Source organism: Rhamphochromis longiceps, linkage group LG12 (assembly GCF_057381845.1).
Source record: "Rhamphochromis longiceps isolate RC_006_pf linkage group LG12, R_longiceps_female_GT1.1, whole genome shotgun sequence".
In the NCBI taxonomy this organism is placed as follows: Eukaryota; Metazoa; Chordata; class Actinopteri; order Cichliformes; family Cichlidae; genus Rhamphochromis; species Rhamphochromis longiceps.
In genome coordinates, this window is record NC_140568.1 from 29,428,628 (window position 1) to 29,449,568 (window position 20,941).

Here is a 20,941-nt window from a genome sequence, read left to right on the forward strand (position 1 = left end):
AAAGCATCTCTTCTGCTTTAAATCAGCTTTAAAGCCAAGTTATCCTGACGTCTGAGCTTTAACAGCCAAAACATTTCCATGAAAACATGTTGGGGTTTTTGTTTGTTTATTTGTTTTTTAGTTGGCCTTTTGTCTTTGTTCATCCAGACAGCATATTGTCTTACAGACACTTATATACTCACATGTGCTCTGTGGAGACCTGGTTCAGACCATGGGCTAGCTGGGAGGCCAGATTCTCATCCCGGCAGCCCAGTAGGCATGTGACTTCCTCCGCAATCCTCCCATTGTATAGGAGGCTTTTAGTGGTGGTGGCAGGTAGAGGAGAAGGGAGGGGCAGCTGGTTCAACACTAATACAAGAAGAGAGAGTTTTCAGCAAATATACATTTTAGGAGTTAAAATGTGAGCAATACAGGACATAAGGTCTCAGAAAAGTTTAGAGACGCAGAAGTAAATGGGGGGGAAAACAAAAACAAAACAAAAAAAATGTGCATGTAATCACTATTGCACATTTACATCTGTTCAAATTCAAATTCAAATTTTATTTGTCACGTACACAGTCATACACAGTACGATATGTAGTGAAATGCTTGGACAACTGCTCGTGACCTAAAGAAAACAAAAAAAGGAAAAGGCTATGAATAAGATAGGAAATAAATATGAAAAATTAAAAAGGGTAAATTTAACTAGGAAGGAATAGAATATAAATTAAGGTTAAAAATTCAGACCGAATGTTGCAGTTTAGGACTTAACACTGGGAGAGAAGACATAACAGAACTGTGAAAACTTGTGTTTGTAACATAACTATGTGACACTCACAGTCTGTGAGGCTAGCGATCCCAGCAAGAGTGGTGATGGGAACATGAGGCATATCCCCATTCATGCTGAAGGTGAGGGTGGGGGAGTGTGTTGATACACAGGTAGATCAGGGGGTCGATGGACGACACCCGTCCTCACATCTCCTGGCACCTAGCAGAGACAGGGAGGTCGGTAAGAGAAAGACAAAAGCAGCTTTAGTGATGGACAAGAAAAGAGAGAAAGAACTGCTGCAGTACAGAATTACAAAATGAGTTAATGGTCATAAAAATGTATACAAAGAAATTATTTAACACAAAAATGCTATAATTAGTCATATTATTTAAATATAAAAATAGACCCAAATATTTGTTGTGTTTTTTTCTGTCTGCCTTTATGCTGACATTGCGTTTCATGTGGCAATGGTGTGCGCTGTAATAAATGTCCTGCTAGAGCGTGTCAATCAAAATAAAATGCTGTGTTCTTCATTGGTTATTCAATTATGATCTTACGTTTTTCACAGCATTTAGTAATGCCATGCAGCTAGTACAAGCGCAGGTTAATTGTGTCACTGAAGAAATGCCCCACAGATACAAAAGCACCGAGAACTGAATCCTGAGGAATGTACCACAAGGCGTGATTAATGGTTACTGAGGCATGTTGTGTGTGTGGCAAGTTTTCAATGTCACAAGGGTGGCTTTCTTTCAATCTGGCCTCATAATCTCTCATTTTTATATTCAAAGTTTCTGATTAAAATTGGTTGCAACATGTGCAACCCTTTCGGTGACAGATATTCTCAACTGAGGGAAGACAGCACGTTATATATGCAAAACCAATGAGCCGTAATGCCATCGTACAAAGCCAAGCAGGTACAGTAGCACGAACTGTACGCATCACAAACCGACAAGCATACAGTCTGTGATGTAAAAACATTTTTAGTACTCAATTTCACTCCACTATTGTTTATTACACAGATGATTCAAAACAAAAACTTAATTGCTAAGTCAATTAACTAAAGTGCTTTCCACACTGCCCTGTGCTTTAACATGAGACAGTCTGGGACCTAAATGCACTTCCTGGGAATCATGTTAAATATATCACTTTTTTAAGGTTAAGAGCTCTAATGTAAAGTGTTCACTTCAGAAAAAAAAAACAAGCTCCGAGTGTGCATTGAGTGGTAAAATAAGCACATACAAGTGAATATTCTTCTCTTGTCTTAATTGCAGACACGTTGCAGTTTGTTTGCAATTCGTGATTATTCTTCATAATGTGTATCAGTATATTCTCTTTATGAAAACATGTGCAAAGTCAGATTTTTCTTTGTGAAAAAAAGCCTGATTTAACAAAAGTTTTTTTCATAAAGTTGCCAGAGACTTTTGGGATATCCATAATTTTAGTTTTGTGTCTGAGTGTGTACTTGCTTTGTCGTATAGCCCTCAGGTCACAAAGTTACACATCAACACAACTAATTGTTACATGACATACATGTCACACTAAAAATACACTACAAATTTTTCCTGAATCCCCACATAATACTAAGTAATACTACTGAGTTATCTGGTTAGGCAATAGTACTTTCTGAGTGCTATTCAATAGTCAGCTGTTTGTACATTTGTGGGTGCTACCAGCAGCTCCCGTCTCCCAAGTATCACAGAAAGTGAAGCTGGATTTCCAACAGAAATGTTGTTCAACCCAGAACTGCTGCAGGTTACTAGGGCATTATCCACCTGCACCACCGCATACTGTGTGTGTGTGTGTCAAACAGCTGTGTGACAAAGGCCTAGGTGTAGCTCTCACCGCTTCAGACTTTACACACACACACTGCTGTCAGTGCAAGGTGAAAAAGAAAGAACGAGAGAGAGAGAGGGAGAGAGCGCATAAAATGATTGAGCCTACTGTAACTGCAACAGATATTAGCACCTGAACATAAACTGTGTTACATTTTAACACCTGCCAGGTTCTGTCCTCCTTTTTGTTTTACTTTAACTTTTTTCTTGCTATATTAACTTTTTCCAGCCTATTATTACAGGTAAATAATGGTTAATGTAATTTCAAATCTTAACAGTTGTAGCTGTGTTAAAAAAAAAAACAACACTTAAGAGGCAGGGAGTAATGCGAACACACTGCAAATGATTCCCAACTGTAAATATGCAATCCATGCTTCTAAATGACACAGAGCAATATTTTCTGTAAAAAGTATTTGGCAGAGCACTTGGCTATGGGTCCTTAACCCCACTTTGAGAACCACTGATTTATGTGACATTGTATTTTATTCACACCTCTCCTAAGAGCAGAAATGCAAAATATACACAAACAAATATTGAGGAAGGGGTGTAAATGCAATAGGACAACATCAACAAAACTTTAAAAGCTTGCCTTACTCAGCTAAATGAAAGGACTAAGACTGACACGGGATGACTGCCCCTCAGCACACGTTTTTAAATATTATACAGCCTCAAGATAATGCATTTCCATAAATGAGCCACAACCATTTCTAATACCAAAAGCACTGTTAATCTGAATAGGGATTCATCTTGTGTTACTACGATTTAACTACATTGCCTGATACCTAAACATCACTCATTTCAAACCATACAGCTCGCTGTGAGAAACCTTGAAAACCTGTGGCCCTTTTTTTGGATTGAAATCCCTTTGCTTGTTAGATCCTTAACCTCTGACAAATGTGTGTGTGGGGCACACAAGCAAAGAAAAAATGCAGCCGAAACCTCTTGACAAGATACTTTGCACTTTACACTATTTTTAAAATCAAGACAGGAAATAACAACAATGTCAATATAAAGGGTAAGTAGTTTAAGCTTTTGCAAATATAAATTAATGATACCTTTTTGACGAACTCTGTGCAGTCTCCTGTGGACTCACTGACATTTCAGATAAAAAAAAGTCCTTCAATCTGCCGAAAAAGAAAACAGCTTTGCATCAGACTCTGTAATCTAAACCTACATTTTACTCTTAGTTGTAAAGACTTCAAAAGAAGTTCTGCTTACAGCTAGCCAATGGAGCTAAACCAAAACAGTAAAATAATGCCAGTGCCTGCATTATTGTTTTGCTATGAACATCTCGTTAACACTACATTATCCGTAAAATTGAATGAAAAGTGTGTGGCACTGGCTTCTAAGAGAGAGCAACAAGTTTTGATCGACTTCCGCACATCACTAAAGCCATGCAAATATGTAAACAACATACTGCAACGCGACATGAACTGAAAGCATGCGATCCCTAATAGGCAAAACTTATCGTGCGCGGCAAAACTGTTGCAGGGTACCGACAGACGGATACTGTAAACAGTGCATTAGCACGCGGCAACTTTAGCATGCTCAGTGGTAGAGTGGTTTCCCTATGCATGCAGGGGCTTGGCTGACAGCTGTGAGACTGACAGGCAGGAGGCAGCACAAAGGAACAGATGCACTGTGATGGTGGCGGTAGTAGTGGGGGCTGCATCCTCCAGAAGCCGCCAGCCCCCGTGCACATTCTGCACACTGGCTAATTCGAGAAAGCCAACGAAACTGTACTGGCTCTGGTCAAGGGGGAAAATATCTGACAACATGCATACCTAACTCAAACAGTAAAGCAAGGAAGAGCAGGGGCAGAGTACGTTTCTGCGCGAACCATAGTCAAAATATTTCACAGCAGGTTCGCCACCAAAACCACTACTAGCCCTGCCAAAGGCTCCAATAACCCGAAACACAGGCTAAGATGTCAAACAGCATTAATAATAACAGCAAAAAAGTTAGCTCCCGTGCAGTTAATATTACCATCAATTTCAATGTTTATCTTAGCATAACTGCAAGCGGCAGCTCGCTACTTGCGAACAAAACCTCTCCAACCTTTGCACTGCCAAGAAGTTGACTGTCTGGATCGTTCGAGCTAAGCGTGAAGCTAGTGTTACCACTGAGTATAGCAGCTAAGATGAGTAACGCTAGCTGCCCAACATTCACTAACAACAATAGTCGTGTTTTAATAGCTAGCCAGTTATGCTAACTAGCTGTAAATGTTGTCAGTTAGCTCCTAATGCTGCTGCTCGTTCAAATAAACGGAAGGCAATGCAAATAATACAAGGAAGCGTTACTAGGGGTTTATGAATTTTTAGCAAATTTCCATTTTGTTCGGGGAGGAAACGGCGCATTTGTAAATAGATGTAAAGAAAACGGCACAGACTCCTAATTCCGTGGCAACGGCCCAATCCTCGGGCTCGACAAATGACATCCAGTCGAGGCCGTGCGCCTCGGCACAGCAAAAACACACCTAAGCTAGCCTGGCTGGCTAGTTCGCTAGCTTCCGTTACCTCCCGGTCAACGATTAACGACGCCGTAGGTGGTCTCGCGGCAGAACATTTATCAACGTTATTGATAATAGTCGGAATTTTAAAAGTTGGATTAAAGATACAGATGTGTGATTATATTTACCTTCGGATGTTGCGTTCAAAGGGAGGGGAATGTTTTAGCTTGGTTTGTGTCCGTATCTCTAGCTCCCCCTTTCTTCTCTCTCGCAGCTCCTCCAGAAGGAACTCTAGTGGCTTGCCAACTAGCCGATGAGCTAGCCTGCTAGCTATCAACAATAATCCGGGTCGGGCTGATTCGTTCTTCTTCCGTCACTCAAGGGTGAATATTTCAGCGTACAATCATGGGGAAACATTCGTTCTTCGGAGTTTCAGTCGGTCTGCGCCGACATAATCAATGAATGCAGCCAATTTCGACAGTAAATGAGAAATATGACGATTGTTGCGATCATCAAGAGGCTCTCCTCTCGTAGAACAAAATGCCGACCGGAAGTTCTGCCGTCTGACTGACCAAAGATCTCAGGAGTGACTCCCTCCATCGGCGCCAAACAAAATGCCATGCGACATTTCGTGTTTTTGCCCCTAGGGAGCGCTGTAAGACAAGTTTCTTTTCAGTGGCCTGTTTACTTTACAGTCAATTATAAATTTTGGATTTGGTAAATATACTACAGACACCCATATGAACAAATTATTAATATATTTTTTGAAAAATAAACAGCCAATGAAATTACCACAAATATATCAGTATAACCCCCCGCTCCCCCATACATGTAGCTTATGTAGATGCATTTAAAAATATACACAACTGTAATAATTTCAGTTGGTTGTATTAAAAGTGTTAAAGTCAAAGCAGGAATACTTTACTGGAATCAGAATACCAGATTAATAAGTGATGTAAAACTACTCGTGAAGCATACCTCTTTCAGAGTGTTAACATATTATTTCATTGTTACTACATTAACATTAACTTTACTTTAGCGGCTATGAAATTTAACGGGCCTTTTTTTTGCGTCGCTTCCCTTTTCATACATGTGGGGTTTTGTTTTGTTTTTCTTTTTGTTTGTTTGTGTGTCTGTTGAGTTACATTAGGATGAGAAGCATGTTAACTGATTTACAAAAATCTGTTTAACCTCCTCAGCACAGTCTTGTCCAGGATAACTGAACATATATTTATGCACAGCTCTCATTAGCTCCCTCCACAGCATTTCAAATGGGCTGATGTATGGTCATTGACTGTGCCAACACCTTGATTGACTCTTTTGCTATACAGAGTTCATTATCACTTAACAACTGTAAGGTGCCAATGTCCAGTGGCTGCAAAACAAGCTCAAATAACCAGCTCTCCACCTCCATGCTTGACAGTTGGTATGAGTTGTGTGTGTTCATAGGCTGTGTTTGGTTTTCTCCAAACATGTGAACTGTGTACTATGGCCAAACATCTCCACTTTGATCTCATCTGTACAAAGGACATTCCAGAGGTTTTATGGTTTATTCAGATGCAACCTTAGATGTGCTGCCACTTTCTTTTTAGAGAGAAGAGGCTTTCTCCTGTCAAACCTACCAAATGAGTCATACGTGTTCAATCTTTTTCAAAATGTGCTGTCATGAACTTGAACATGCTAACTGAGACCTGCGGAGTCTGAAATGTACGTTTGTTGTTGTTGTTGTTTTTGTTTTGTTGCCGTTTCACTGAGCACTGTACAGTCCCACGTGATGTGAATTTGGTTGGATGTCCACTCTTTTGAACATTTACACCTGTCTTTTTCACTTGTGAATAATCTTTTTTACTGTAGAAGAAGGGACATTTTTGGAAAATGACCTTAAGACTCTTTCTAGAGTGATGGGCAGCTGCAATTTCTACTCGAAGATCATTGCTGATGGCTTTCTTCTTGGGCACTGTGTAAACACACCTGAATGCTTCAGACCAGCAAACTGCCAAAACCTGCTGTTATAGGGGTCCTCACACTTGCTGATGACAGATTATTCAAGTTCATTCGATTAGCAGCTCCTTGCTGCTACTTACCCTAATAATTCCTTTTTTATACTCCATTTCTGCCTTTTGACCAAATCTTTTTCTTACATAAATAATGACACTATCTGATATGCCATGTTTAGTAATTCATCTGAACTTTTATTTGCCTTATTTTAAGACCTGCCCAGGATTAAATGTTTTATTTTAATTTATGTAATGTATAAAGAACTGAATCAAGGTCTGCTTTCTTCCTCCTATAACCTTGAATGAATGCATTCCTGACAGTATGTTCACAACTGCTAAAAGTGGATTTCAAAGATTTATTCAATTTATATGCGATTTCCAAAAGCTAAGAATTCACTGATTATTTCACATTTCTGATAATCATGATCAAACAATAAACACACAACCAAAGATTTTATTTTTTTTTATTCAAAAAAGCAAAACAAAAACAAAATAATCATGCAAGATAAAACTACAACTCTCATTATTTCCTGTTCATGTGTGTGTATGCGTACCTGTGAATTAATGAGAAAATCATATCAAGAGAGACACCAGGAACTGTAAACAAACGATCTATTCATTTTCCTCAAGTGTGTAAAGAGAAACATTTGGTCCTTTAATCCGGCACCGTTTGCATTTGTAAAGAGGAACTAGAGGAAATGTTAGTTTGGTAAGAGCGTCTTTACATTTACAATCCTCAAGTAACCTTTTGCCATTTTAAGCTACAATTAATATACACATTTATCTACATTTCCCTATACAATTACATTATATTCAGATGGATCTTCTATACAAAGAATCTGCTATGCATTCTATATGTCCTTTATATTGAATTAGTTCAAATGTAAAGCTAAGCATTAAACTAAAAGGCTCTGATGTAAAATCTGTTAGATCTCTATCTAAATCAAAGAAGTGTACACATAAAATTGTACTTTCTACGCCAAACTGAATTCAGAAAAATCCACCATAATGTTTCTAGAAAAATATGAAAATTTAACATCCAACCTATCATTTAACTCTTTTTTTCCAGGCAATTATTTTTCAGTCTGAAGGCGCCACCTTACAGTCACCACATTATTACTGTCTTTATATTGAAACAGCACCATGTTTTGTTGGTTGCTGTTAAGCTATAGAGAAATTTGGATTACAGACTCCTTTTTTGGTTTAAAAAAAATCTTAAAGGACTTAAAGTTCGAATCTGCAGCTGAGCAGATTTAAAGAGAGAAAACATGAGTTAGTAGTTTTGGTATGTCACTATTTATGATTATAGTGATTGAGGTGATAGTTATAGAGAGAAAGAGAGAGAGCTTTGTTTGCCTGACAGCACATACTGCTTTGGATAGTTAAGGGATAAAAGACTTTTTGTAAATATATCATTCATTCAGCTGATATCTGTACAATGATCATAAAAAATAAAGTCACAAATGACTGTACAGAAGTTGTAGTAGCACTTTTTCCTCCATATAGGCTGAAAAATGTTGGCCATTTAGTCCATGTGCATGAAGTCTCCTGATAGATTTTTACTACCACTTAACAACATTTCTCATAAACATAACCAATGAAAAACAATTAAAGCCAGAAAATGTGTGCAAGTGGGCTGCTTTCCCGATACAGCAATACTGGCCTCTAGTGGGTAAGGTTAGTCATCACAGTTCTGGGAGAAGTTGGATAACATGCACGCCATGGACCACTGGGCTCTGTTTTCATTCTTAATAGTAAACAGCTGCCACCCTCTGGCATAACATATAGTACTGTTAGGAATAGCACAAAGCTACTAATCACTTCAAGTGTGTGGGATGTGAGAGAAGCCTCACACATTAGTGAAACTCACTTGGCTGAAATAGATTCTAGCTGTAAATCACTTTAATCATACGATCTCATCAGATGAAAACTTTAGAAGTCAAAAGGACTTTGAGAGTTGAAAATGTGGTTCAAAGCAGTGCAGCAAATTTAACCCTGTCTTTACATCTTGGTCTCATTGCTGACAGGATGCTCATTTTCGTACTCATTCTCCTGGTTGATGAGCTGGTATGGCTTCTTCTCTGACTCCTCCACCACTGAGTTGCCCACCTCGGGGTCAGTATTCTGCAACTCATGGCGAGACAGATGTTCCACTATGCCTGCACCAATGGAGTCCCCAAGGACATTAGTAGTGGTGCGCAACCGGTCCCTAATGAAAGACAGGTGACAACAGGAGGTTAGACATGAAACAAAAGAGAACAAACCAAAGCAAGACAGGACAAAAGATGCTAAACTTAACAAAAAAAAGCACACCGACATGTGTTCATAAAAATAAATTTAATTAGAAAATTGTAAGCGTGATTTTAGAACTGTTTCAGGCTATCCTCAGACTGAATGTACACAGCCAGTAGATGGGAGGAAGAAGGGGCTAGCGCAGGAGATAGTTGTGGATTGAATCAAATCCAGATGGATTACGTATCGTGGAATGTGAAAGGAGTGTCTCTGGAAGCTGTCCTCTTATCTTCTAATCAAGAGTGCAAGGCACAACAGATATTTCTACTAGGTCCAAATTGATTGAATTCATACCACACAGCAGCACTACATTTTATTTTCTCAAAATTAAATCCTCCCCGTTCCTCCCTCATACCAAACTATTTCCAGTTTGTACAGTGAGTGATGCAGTTTCACAGCTAAATTGTGAAAAAGCCTGGCTTAGTCTCCCTTTTTTACTGACTGCACAGAAGAACATTAGCTTTTTTTTTGTGTGTGTGTGTTTTTTTGTAGCAATATAAAGCCAATACTTACAGGAACCAATCAACGGCAATGATCAGTGTGATGTCATCTGTGGGAAGGCCTACAGATGTTAGCACTATCACCATGGTGACCAGTCCTGCCTGAGGGATTCCAGCTGCTCCAATACTGGCTGCAGTAGCTGTGATACTAAAACAAATAAAGGCAGATGGAGCGAATTACCTGGAAATTCAATTTCTGTCCCCATATTAAGTCATTCTATGGTAATAACACTGAAGAGGGTGACTTAAATGTATTCCCTTGGCTACAATACTACTTATTTATTCCTCTCCAACTAATTGGTGGCAAAGAAACACCATGCGTAAATGCACACAAAATCTAAGGGAAATTGTGACAAAACAAATCTGATAAAAGAGTGCAGTGTACAGCACATACCTGATGGTGAGAATCTGTCCAAAGTTAAGTTGATAGTCATTGACCTGAGCGATAAAAATAGCTGCCAGGGCTTCATACAGAGCAGTGCCGTCCATGTTTATGGTGGCACCAACGGGGAGCACAAAGCGGGTCACGCGTTTGTCCACCTTGTTGTTTTCCTCCAGGCATTTGAAGGTGATAGGCAATGTGGCAGAGCTGCAAGACGACAGAAAGAGCAAGAGACGGTGGTGTAATAATTAATTTATTAATATTATTAATCTGACACAATTTATTTTGCTGATTGACATGTTAATAAAAGTTATTGCAGTTTGTTTTCAACTCATTTGGGAACAGCACAGACATTAGTGTCACACATGTAAAATCTCTTTCCAGATCACTAAAACAACACAAAAGTGAATAATATTAAAAGGCTTTTGGATGATGCTTCTTTACCTGGATGATGTTCCTAGAGCAGTGATGAGCGCCTGCAACAGGCCACTAATGAAGACAAAGGGGTTCTTCCTGGTGATGACGAAGTAGAGAGTGGGCAGGACAAAAATGGCGTGGATGAGCAGCCCGCAAATGACTGTCACTGTATACATTCCCAGCTGGCCACCCATAGCCGAAATGTCATCCATCTCCACAATCTTACCAGCAATCAGGAACAAGATACCAATGGGGGCATACCTGAAGAAAGATGGCTGTTATGAATTTGTAAGCTAAACACATCATTCATCCATCCAATAACCATCCTTTGTGGTACTTACCACATTATTATGGCAACCAGCCTCATGATGGCCTCGTTCAGGCAGTCAAAGAAGTCCCTTAGTGGTTGTCCCTGTTCTCTCATGTTCCCGATGATGAGACCAAAGCATATGGAGAACACCACCAGCCCGAGTGCATTGATTCCATTTACCGATCCTGGCACAGGGATCATCTCCTCTATTTGTTGGCTGCTATTGGGTGCGACTAACGTGTCGTTTATAGTCATCGTCACATGGACTACTCGCTTGGCGTATTGTGTCTTGAACTGGAATTTAGCAAAGAAAGAAGACAGCTCTCAAACAGTAGTTTCTAAATATCTGGGCAAAGTAATTAAAAATAATTAAAAAGAAAAAAATGGCTTAGCTTAAAGATAGCGTTAAAGATTACTATGAAACTGATGTGTAATATACAACTTAAAAATGAGCATTTGGATAAGAATTCTGTGTCTGTGTGACGTCAGCAAGTTTTCACTGGAATAAGATGCCAGATGATCCTGGCATCTTAATAAATCTAGATAAATTTGTTCTAGATAAAATGTAGAGAAACAACAGCAAATGCAAGCCATCCAGTTCTGATGTACCCTAACACCAATAGTCTTTAACATTCTTTCTTAGGTTTACTTTTCCTTTAAGATGAGTGGGGTCAGTCAAGACAGATGAAGGGTCAGGCCAGCTCAAATCAACATGGGACTTGTTCTCGACATATACAATTATTGCTGTGAAAGTTTCGTTTTATATATCAAATACTTTTCAAGATTCAGAAATGTCACTAATGGTCTTTTACAGTGTTTTTTTATTAGCACATGCACAAATATTAGACTTAACAGGCTTGAATTTTTTCAAGCTTCTGGTTATCAGACATTTTCTGATGCATCTACCCAAATTATAGAGCTGGATTCATTTTGATGATAAGAAAGACAAGTGAAAATTTCAGGCTTTTATCTTTAACTCAAACATTTCCTCAGATTCAATGTGCAAAGAAAATGGCCTGAAGTGGCTTGACTGACCATTTTCAAAAAATATCTTTTCTAAAGTGTTTGATTTATGACAATAAAATGTCACAGAACTCATTATATTCGAACTTTGGACAATAACATTTTTATGCAAATAAAAGAGGGTAGAATAGAAATGTTCTAACAATTTGCTTATTTGAGATGGAATGACCTATAAGGGAACACATCTGTCTGATCCTTCAGACCGCCCAGATAGAAGATGCCAGAGCAAATATAAGATCAGATGGCGGAGATGCCGGAGATGCCAGAGCAGAGGTCCCAAGGTCAGACCAGCAGACTGACCTCAGGTCCTCTGTGTAGGTTCTGCAAGACAAGATCTTTGCAGACCTCACTAAAATAGCGAGTGGAATCAACTCTAGAAAAAAAAAAGCAACCTTCACAAATGTTCACAAAATATAACAACCCACAAACACATCTCAGCGTACCTAAATTGTGTTCAAATGAGGAAGCAAAAGTCACAATAGGATAACATGTGTTGTGTGGAGATGTGTTTGAATGGCTTGCTGGATGTGCCATCACTGTCCCAAAATACTTTTTGTCTATTTTAATAACGTTTTGCAATGCACACCTTACCAAAGACTGAGATAAATAAAGCATGTCTAATGTGTTTTTATAAGGATGCTACCAAAGGAGTTAATCGTGGAATTTAACTCCACTGTTTATTTTGGCAGCATAGGTCAGAAATGACAATGGCAATATGAAAAGGATTACTAACTGTGAGTTTGTAAACAATGCTAACTGTGCACTCAGGTACAGATGTGAGACATCTTTGTGAGATAATCAATTTTCTGTAAGTGTAGAAGAAAACGGGAAATGTGTGGAGGAAAAATTACCTGTTTGGTGCAAGCCTCCACGAGGTTAGGTGGAAACATGTTCCTGCAAAACACAACAAAATCAGTACATTTAAAAATGAGAATGAATAAATTACAAACTACAAATGCATATTGATAAAAAAACAAAAAAAACAATCAAACAATCAAAAAGGAATTGTATAGAATATTAAGACCACTGTGTGATTTTGCAGTGCATTTTGCAGCATTAAAAGATAAAACAACTTAAAAATCCTTCTCCCAGGTTGAACACCTCCATCTCAGTGACCTATATCAAAAGGGCAATTAGTAAGGGACTATGAATCCTCATTTTTGCTGATTCGGTCATTGTACTGGAGTGATCTTGTGAGAACGCTTGTTTGGTCAGAATGCATAAAGGTATACCTGATAAGATCCAGAAAGGCATCAGCAGCGCTGACCTGCTCTATCTGCTGCTGCTTGGAGAACTCATCCTTTGATCCTTTTCCAGGGTGAATAATGAGCACCATGACAATACCGATGAAAACAGCGATGATGGTTGTAGTGGTGTAATAGACAACTGCTCTTATTCCCATTTTACCAGAAGCACGGCTGTCCAGAGCAGCAATACCTGCAAAATGACAAATCATAAACATATGAGCAGAGTTTTAAAAATAAATAAACACATTCACTGACAGCTGTACTTTTGGAAGAAGCATGGAGTGACTCATGCTGTAATAACTCCTATATACTAATGAAGAAACGGTGCCATAAAGGTTGTGTTGGGCATGATGTAAATTAGTCACCGCAGAGTTCGTGACTGTAATATTTCATTATTTCTTTATGTATATAGTAGAATAAAAAGAATGTGGTTATTTTTTAAATAGGGTGCAATAATACTACAGTGAAGTTTGTAAAGATAGAGCATGTTCCTGTTTTTATGATGGTTTCTATTAAAAGAATAATGCAGTAATCCTGCCCAGGGATTTTTATTGATGCATCACTAAAGTCTATCCCTGTGAGCATACGGTTAGCTTGGGAAATGAGGCTGTAATTATAGATCAAATGTCTCCACCTGGATTATCTGAATTACTATCTGTGACAACAAAAAGTGGCAAGAAACACAATCTGACTGACCTTTCCTGATGGAAAAACAACACCTAAAGCACACAGAGGGGAAAATTGTAATACGCAAAACTGCACATACTTTCCAAGTTGCAAATTACAATTTGGGGGATAAACTCTGCAAAAATGAATTGGCAGTTGAATTAAAAACTAGAGCTGGCGTCGTTCCGTGAACTCTCTTTATTGCTAAAAAGTTCTACATGTCCTCGCGAACATTAGTTTGCTGTGTACACACTGTGTAGAGATGTTGGTTGCAGATAAGCAGTCTAACGTCAGCTCAAGGTTTGTGTGCTGTGTATGTGTGTGTGTGTGTGTGTAGCTAGTTACTGCCATAAAAATCAGCAAGTTACTGTGTTATTTTCTTCTTCTTCTTTTCTGTTTTATGGTATGTACTACCCAGCATAAAGGTGTAATACCTCCACCAGCTATGTTGGCATGACAACCAGACAGGTACCTCTGCTATTTAAATGTAATATTAGCACTTACATTTATAGGCTATAAATTTTATAGAGCTTGATACGCCGACACTAAAATTACAATAAAAGCAAATAAACAAAATTATTTTTAGCTTCAGAAAGAAACTTTAAAAGAAATATCTGGTTCTCAGAAAGAAATTGATGCTGCAGAATAAATGAGGTTTAACGGCCGCCGGAAAGACTTTGTGAGGGAGTCGCAGCGCCTGGAGGCTAAACTGTCCTCCACAGTTCTAATAGCATTAAACAGACTTTGTAGGGATAATGGCAGCAAGAAGAAATACAGCCATTCAGAGAGCTGGATTTAGAAACTGACAAGGCGCTTCAATGGGCGCGATAGTGGTGTTGTATTTTTAAAGTGTCAGGTCCTATTATGGCCATTATCTTTATTCAGAGCTGAGGAAGGCAAAGAAAGCTTTGTGTGATGGGAGATGTATGTGTTTCTTTCGCATGTCTCACTTTGATACTGTCTATACCACAGTGTGTGTGTGAGAACCAGTTTGAGTTTTAATTGGAGGTGAAGGCATTTTGGTCTGTCCTCATTTAATGACACAGCCTTGAAAGTTATATTGAGGGCTAAGACTTGGTCATAGGGGTCAGGTTAATACTGGGTATAGATCAAGGCTGGGTTAAAGGTTGTCATTTGGTATTTAGTTGTGATGTTTAAGGTTACGGTGAGATGCCAGCAAATGGATTATGTCAGTTGGCATTCAGACAAAGAGCACAATTGTGAGTGTGTGTCTCTGTTTGTCCGTGGGTGGGTGGGTGGGTGTAGCTATTGCCCCTGCTTTGGCCCTCTCTGTACCTCTTGTCTTAACATGGCCAGACTTGAGCTTTTATCCGATTCTTTTTGATCCTCTTCCTTCCCTCCTCACCGTTCCCCTTCCTCGTTCTCTTCTCCCAAATTCTTCGCCTCCTTTCTCTGCCACCCCTCCATCATGACCCCTTATTTCAGAGTGTCCCCCAGTACACCTCCCCTGCTTTCCCTTCTTTCCAAACCCACATCTCACCTCACCCCTCTCCCTTTTTTTCCTTTTTTTCAGGGGAGACTGATCTTATTGCTTCAATCCTCTTTCATTGCCACCCTTTCCCTCCCAATCAACCCCCTTCTCTTGCTTTCCCCCAATTCCCTTTCTGACAGCCCTGGGAAAACTTGTTGACTTAGTTAGTCCCAGACGCACACAATGATCTCCAGCCTGTTGTCCAGGCAACAGCGGATACAGCCGTACCAATTCCATCTTTTCAAAAGAACGAAAGATTGAGGGAGAGGAAGGACAATGACCTTCTTTTTTCATATGGGCAATGTTCATCAAATACAAAAGTAGGCCTGCCTTGGGGAGGAAGTTGAAATGCAGGACATTGCAATTCCAAGAGGTCGGCCCTTAATGCAAAGACAAACTCCAGGGTTCTAGCAATTCTTTACCTGTCAGTTTATGGTCAGTCAATACCTCTGCACCTTAGTGGGTATAACTACAAATACCAACAACTTACTTTTAGTGCAGTAACTGCAAATAGACATAATGACTGTAGGTTTGTAGAAAGGGGCACTTCATATTTAGATTGGTGTTTTTAAACTTGCAGCTTAGCTGATGAGATCGTGTACCTTTCAATGCCTCTTATTCCATGTAGCTAAAATTCTTATGTGCATGCAGGACAGCACAGAGGAGGAAAATGATGCTGCAGAACATTCTTATGAGACCTGCAATGGTACTCTTGGACTTTATTTCCTTGTAAAATCACACTTCGAAAGATTTGATTTATGTTCCTCTTCCAGAAACCTCCTCTGACTTCCCTCTCATGATCCCTTCACATCATTTTTTTTTACTGCCCGTGTCTCTTGTTCCTATCCAGCCCATTCTTGGCTGTATAAAGGTTCTGTGGTGGAGTTGGCTCTCACAATGAAATGCCTGAGGACAATATGGATTGAGAGGTTAGTTTATGTGAGTGGGCGAGTGAAGGAGTACGTGTAAAAGAGAGCTATAGAGAGAGAGAAAAACTGAATGAAATATAATTTTGAAAAAAAGAAACATTCTCTGTATTCTCTCTTTCTTATTCTATGATTAAAAAACATTTTCTCTGATAAGCCTTCTCCTTCCTGCCTGTCCTTTCTCCTCTGTGTTTTGTTTAAAAGACCTTTGAGGTCTTTAAACTGATTTGGAGTTCTACTTCACTTTTAGAAGAGATCAATTCAGAGCCAAATCCTTTTCTACCCAGTCTTAGGAGCGTGACAGTCATATTGCACAGGGCTACAGGTTTGCAAAAGACAACTCATGACTGTGAGGCTCCCGTGCTCTATAATATGTTATTCTCAAAGTCATGATAGTATGCAAAGCAATCAGTCCTATAGAACATAATGAAAATACTTGATGAAATATATGTTACATTTAGCTCAACTAGAGTAGGACACCTTTTAACTGTGTTCTAAAAGAACTTGTAATGCAATAACTTTACCCCATTAAAATAATAAAGATACCTGAATGATCAAGAGACAAAAACAGATGAGAAAAAAACCTCTGGTTTTATGAACATGCATGAAAGTCTATTTTTAAACAAAGTATTTGTATTTAAAACGTATGAATGAAGTGATAGTTGTTTTTTAACTTACAATAATCAGATTTCTGCATATTATTGTTATACTGTTTGTTTTCCATGTGCTACTATTTATCTCTTCATGCCGATGATGTTTGCTGTTACAGCATCGGCTACGTGCAGCAGTGTAGTGTTTGACTGTCTCTGGTTCTGAATAGCGTCTAATAACTTGCATTAGTTTGTGACTAAGGCAGAATCCTTTTTCTTTTTTTTGATTACCACATGCTGTTGGTCATGTGACATGATGTCAGAGGATGCTGTTGTTACGCCCTGCTGAAGCACAAAGAAGGTTATTATCGGACAATTGTCTATGTCATCCCTTCAGGAGACTGGCCCCTCCGATCCCCTCCAATCAGTGCTCAATGACTGGGCGTTAGGCCCTCCTATCTATTTCGTCAATGCTGTTGACTCGTATTTTGGAAATTTACACGTTCCATAACTTTATTCATTCTTACACTTGCTACAATCGAGTACTCGCGTGTGTCTGACTTGCATTAAACACTTGAAAACTTTATGTCATTTGTTTTTGTTTTGTTATTGTTCTGCAATATTTGGACAAAATTTACACGAGCTGCATAAACTAATTCTGAATGGCTTCAAATAAAATAAAATGTACTGTGACTGCTGTGGACATGCTGTTGCAAGATTAGAGCATTACTACAATGATCAAGCATGTGATTGAGTCTCTCTCTCTCTCTTATGAGGTCATTCTAAACACATCTACCGTGAGGCCTAAAAGAAACAGGCACCACTAGGTGAACACACTCTGCCACTCATGAGGGTTATTTTGGTCAGCAAGCCACAAAACAGCAAACAACACTATCAGCTTCTTAAAATAAACACGGACGAGTTTTAAGACATCCACATACATAAAATCCCATAAAAACAGAGTCATGTGCTCTTTTTTCGTATGTGAAAACTGATGTGTTGCAGCACTTCCACAACAGGATAGCAGGAACTCAGAGTACACATTAGAAGGCCATTTCTACACTAGATACTGTATTACAAAATCTGAAGAAAGCTGTGGAGACATACTGAGTAGGCACTCTGAATTACTGCTGTGGATGTGTGGCTAAGACAAAGGGTAGTATTATGTATTTATGATATTGGGAGTAAAGTGCTGGGTATATTGTTGTTCGATACAAGTGTACGTTTCTGAGAGGTAAGCCAGAAATAGACAATGACTACAAGTTACTTACCTTAATAATAGATTAAAAATGTGGCCTTGGGTGTGTCAGATGTATTTAACTTTATGACGCAGTTACTCATAGAGTAACTAAATCATTTCTATTTGAGACATTTTTTCTAAGTCATCATTCACGATTTAAAGTAACCCTTAAAACTTGACTATTTTTATTGTTGTTGTTGATGGGGGTTAGTTCCCTGACCTCCTAATCTGATGTACTTGTGACTAAAACAAGAATAAAACAAGGTTCTGACAGCGAGTAGTCTATGTATTTTTCATGGAGATGCATCTGTATCTTTTAGTGTCCTCATTGCTCTAAAAATGTTTTGATGCCCATACCTGTAATGAGACTGGAAACCAGCAGGGGCAGCACCAGCATCTGAAGCATTCGCATCAGCAGTTCTCCAGGAAAAGAGAAGAATTTAATTTCACGGTAAGACATGTTATATGGCCGAAGGGCAAATCCCAGGATTATACCTGCAGTGTGAAGCAGAAGCAAAGCAGAAACTTAATGTGACCATTTTAAGTTGACATGACAACATGAGCTTAGTAGAGTCCTAGATTTAACTCCAACACAGGAATGAATACATCCTTAATATGAGTTAAAATTATTAGTAGGCTATAATGCTTGTGACTACTTTCAAAAAAAGATAATCTAAGTAGGTGGTGCTATAGTGTTGAAAGTGAAAAGCACTTGATGTGCTGTTTAGACTCTTCAAAACACCAGTAGTTGCGCAATGGTTGCGACTCCTGCTTTAATTGATTTTTAAAATGAGATTTTCTTGTTAAAATGTCTGTTTTCATCTTCGGTTTCAGTGAAGTCTGTGTCTTCAATGAGCTGTTTGTTCACTCCATCAGTAATCCGCAGACAAGCCCAGGTGGCTGACCCTGCAGCCTGAAGTGAGGAGTATCCGGAGTTTAACAATCAATCAAATGTGTTTGTTGTGGCATGGTGTAATTCTAGCAGGGCTGCAGATGTCCAGGCAGCAGGCAGGCCCGGCTTACATCCTACTGAGTAAGAGTCAGAGGTTAGAGCACTGAGCTGACCTTTGGCTTGATGCCAAAGGCCAGTTAAGAAGTTAATTTACGTTCCCTGTATTCTCTCATTTGGAGAGTTTGTGTTTATTCGTCCTCCTTTTTTAGTACAGCGTGGAGCTGTTGGTTGCAAATTCATGGATTATTTGCATGACGCTTAGAATGTGCTGCACTCTACAAGTTTGAAGAGAGGAGGGCTATGTGGTGTACTCCAGTAATCTTCAGTTTTTAATGAACTGATTTATTCTTCATGTAAAACATGCCTGAAGTAAAAAATAAATCCTCCCCCACTTACCAATAATAACTGCAGCAACAGTGAGAATCACAAAGGCATTTCTGGTAAAAAATCCCTTCACATCGTCTTTTGTCATGTTCTCCACCTTCTGTCTGGCTTTTACTGATCGGGACTGGATTCCGGCTCGGATTTGTTTGAGACCACTCCGGGTCTTCTGCTGGTTCTCACCGTTGCTTTGAGTCATAGCTGCAAGTGAAATCTTTAGATCTGTTATGAATGTGGGAAAACCTGAACTCCACTCAGCTGTGACAGGAACACCTTAAAGGTGCTGATGATTCACTTGATCCGTTGATCTTCTCTGTCACGCCTTCTCCTTTGGAATTGCCTGGTTGAGAGGGAAGATAATATTTTAAAAGTTACCCAGCTATTAAGATTAGACAGTCATGCGGTTAGTTGAATCAGATAACAGAGGTTAGTGACTCTATCATAGTTTGAAACTACTACAGCAGATGAACAAATACATTTAAGTGAGACTGAAAAATTACAATATCCCATTGCAACTTCTGACAGATGACAGCAATAATTTAGCAGCACCATCCCACAAGAAAATATTTTAACCCTTCCTTGGAGACATGCTTTCTTATGACAAGCCCATGTGCTGCTATGCAAAGGGCTGCAAACTTCCTCTTATGCACACTAGCCTCAACACGTGTACAGTTTCCCACACATCCACACACACAAACACAGCTTCTGGTTAGATGGGTAAATGTATCTGCAAACACATAAACTGGTATAAAATACTAAAAGTAGAAGTTGTTTCTGTACCTTTAGACTCAAGTGAATGCTTCCTTTGGAGTAAAGTCTCAGTTTCTCTGAGGAAAGTTGTCTTAAAGCTTGATCAGTGGGAGACGGACAGAGGAGCTCTTTGGCTTTCAGCTGGCTGGCGTGAACAACCAACAATGAAAAGAAACAGGGAGAAAAAGGAGAGGGGAGGAAAAAGGAAAGGAGGGAGGAGTGGTGGGATTGAGGGAATGAAAGAGCCAGTGAGAGAATGGAGGTGGTGCTGGAGTAGAAGAAAAACTAGCTAGTCACTCATATAGTGTGGGCTTGTGGGGAGGTGAGGCGGGGACTAAAAAAAAAAAAAAGTGAAGTTAGGTAAAGGAGGGGGTCGCTTTTCAGACGAGGGAAGCTTGAGGAATAATGAGCTTTCCAAGTAGGAAAAAGAGAAAGAACCTTCTTGTTTTCTTCTGTCTCTGTCAGCCTCTCTTTCACATGGTTTTTCACGCTTGATAAGTTCAGCCTGATTGGAGATTCCTGCAGCGAATGAGTCAAGAGAGAAATAAAAGTGCCCCATCCATCAAAAAAAATCTGGAAGTGGATTACCTATTCATACATTTTCTTATTGGCACATTTCCAATAGACACATTATTCAGTCTCTCTTTCTCTCATTTCCCCCCTGTCTTTTCTAAATTGCACATTTTTCATTGAGTACAAAGTCCGGTTGGCTGCCCTTTATTTCTAAAAACCTGTGGAGTTTTAAGT

The 20,941-nt window shown here is 39.2% G+C and overlaps 2 protein-coding genes across 5 annotated transcripts in view; both read right to left on the reverse strand.

The window, feature by feature from the left end:
* The window catches only part of nipbla (NIPBL cohesin loading factor a), a 29,796-nt gene extending 24,212 nt beyond the window's left edge, over positions 1 to 5,584 (reverse strand). For 3 of the 4 annotated variants that reach the window (XM_085425689.1, XM_085425688.1, XM_085425686.1), the window contains exons 1-4: positions 5,218 to 5,584; positions 3,636 to 3,704; positions 818 to 967; positions 183 to 348 (exon numbers count right to left, since the gene is read on the reverse strand). In XM_085425689.1, the coding sequence (XP_085281815.1) occupies positions 183 to 348; positions 818 to 881 (230 nt within the window). In that variant the 5' untranslated portion in view covers positions 882 to 967; positions 3,636 to 3,704; positions 5,218 to 5,584. The remainder of the gene's footprint in view (positions 1 to 182; positions 349 to 817; positions 968 to 3,635; positions 3,705 to 5,217) is intronic. The other variant, XM_085425687.1, reaches the window with a different exon arrangement.
* A 1,890-nt stretch (positions 5,585 to 7,474) lies between these two features.
* slc1a3a (solute carrier family 1 member 3a) lies at positions 7,475 to 20,442 on the reverse strand. Its single transcript, XM_085425690.1, has 10 exons — positions 20,225 to 20,442; positions 19,460 to 19,784; positions 18,469 to 18,606; positions 13,183 to 13,387; positions 12,802 to 12,844; positions 10,959 to 11,221; positions 10,645 to 10,878; positions 10,213 to 10,407; positions 9,832 to 9,966; positions 7,475 to 9,235 (listed from the first exon to the last, which is right to left on the reverse strand). The coding sequence occupies exons 2-10, from the start codon at positions 19,641 to 19,643 to the stop codon at positions 9,028 to 9,030; spliced, it is 1,605 nt and encodes a 534-aa protein (XP_085281816.1). The 5' UTR covers positions 19,644 to 19,784; positions 20,225 to 20,442; the 3' UTR covers positions 7,475 to 9,027.
* Between the last annotated feature and the right edge of the window lie 499 nt (positions 20,443 to 20,941).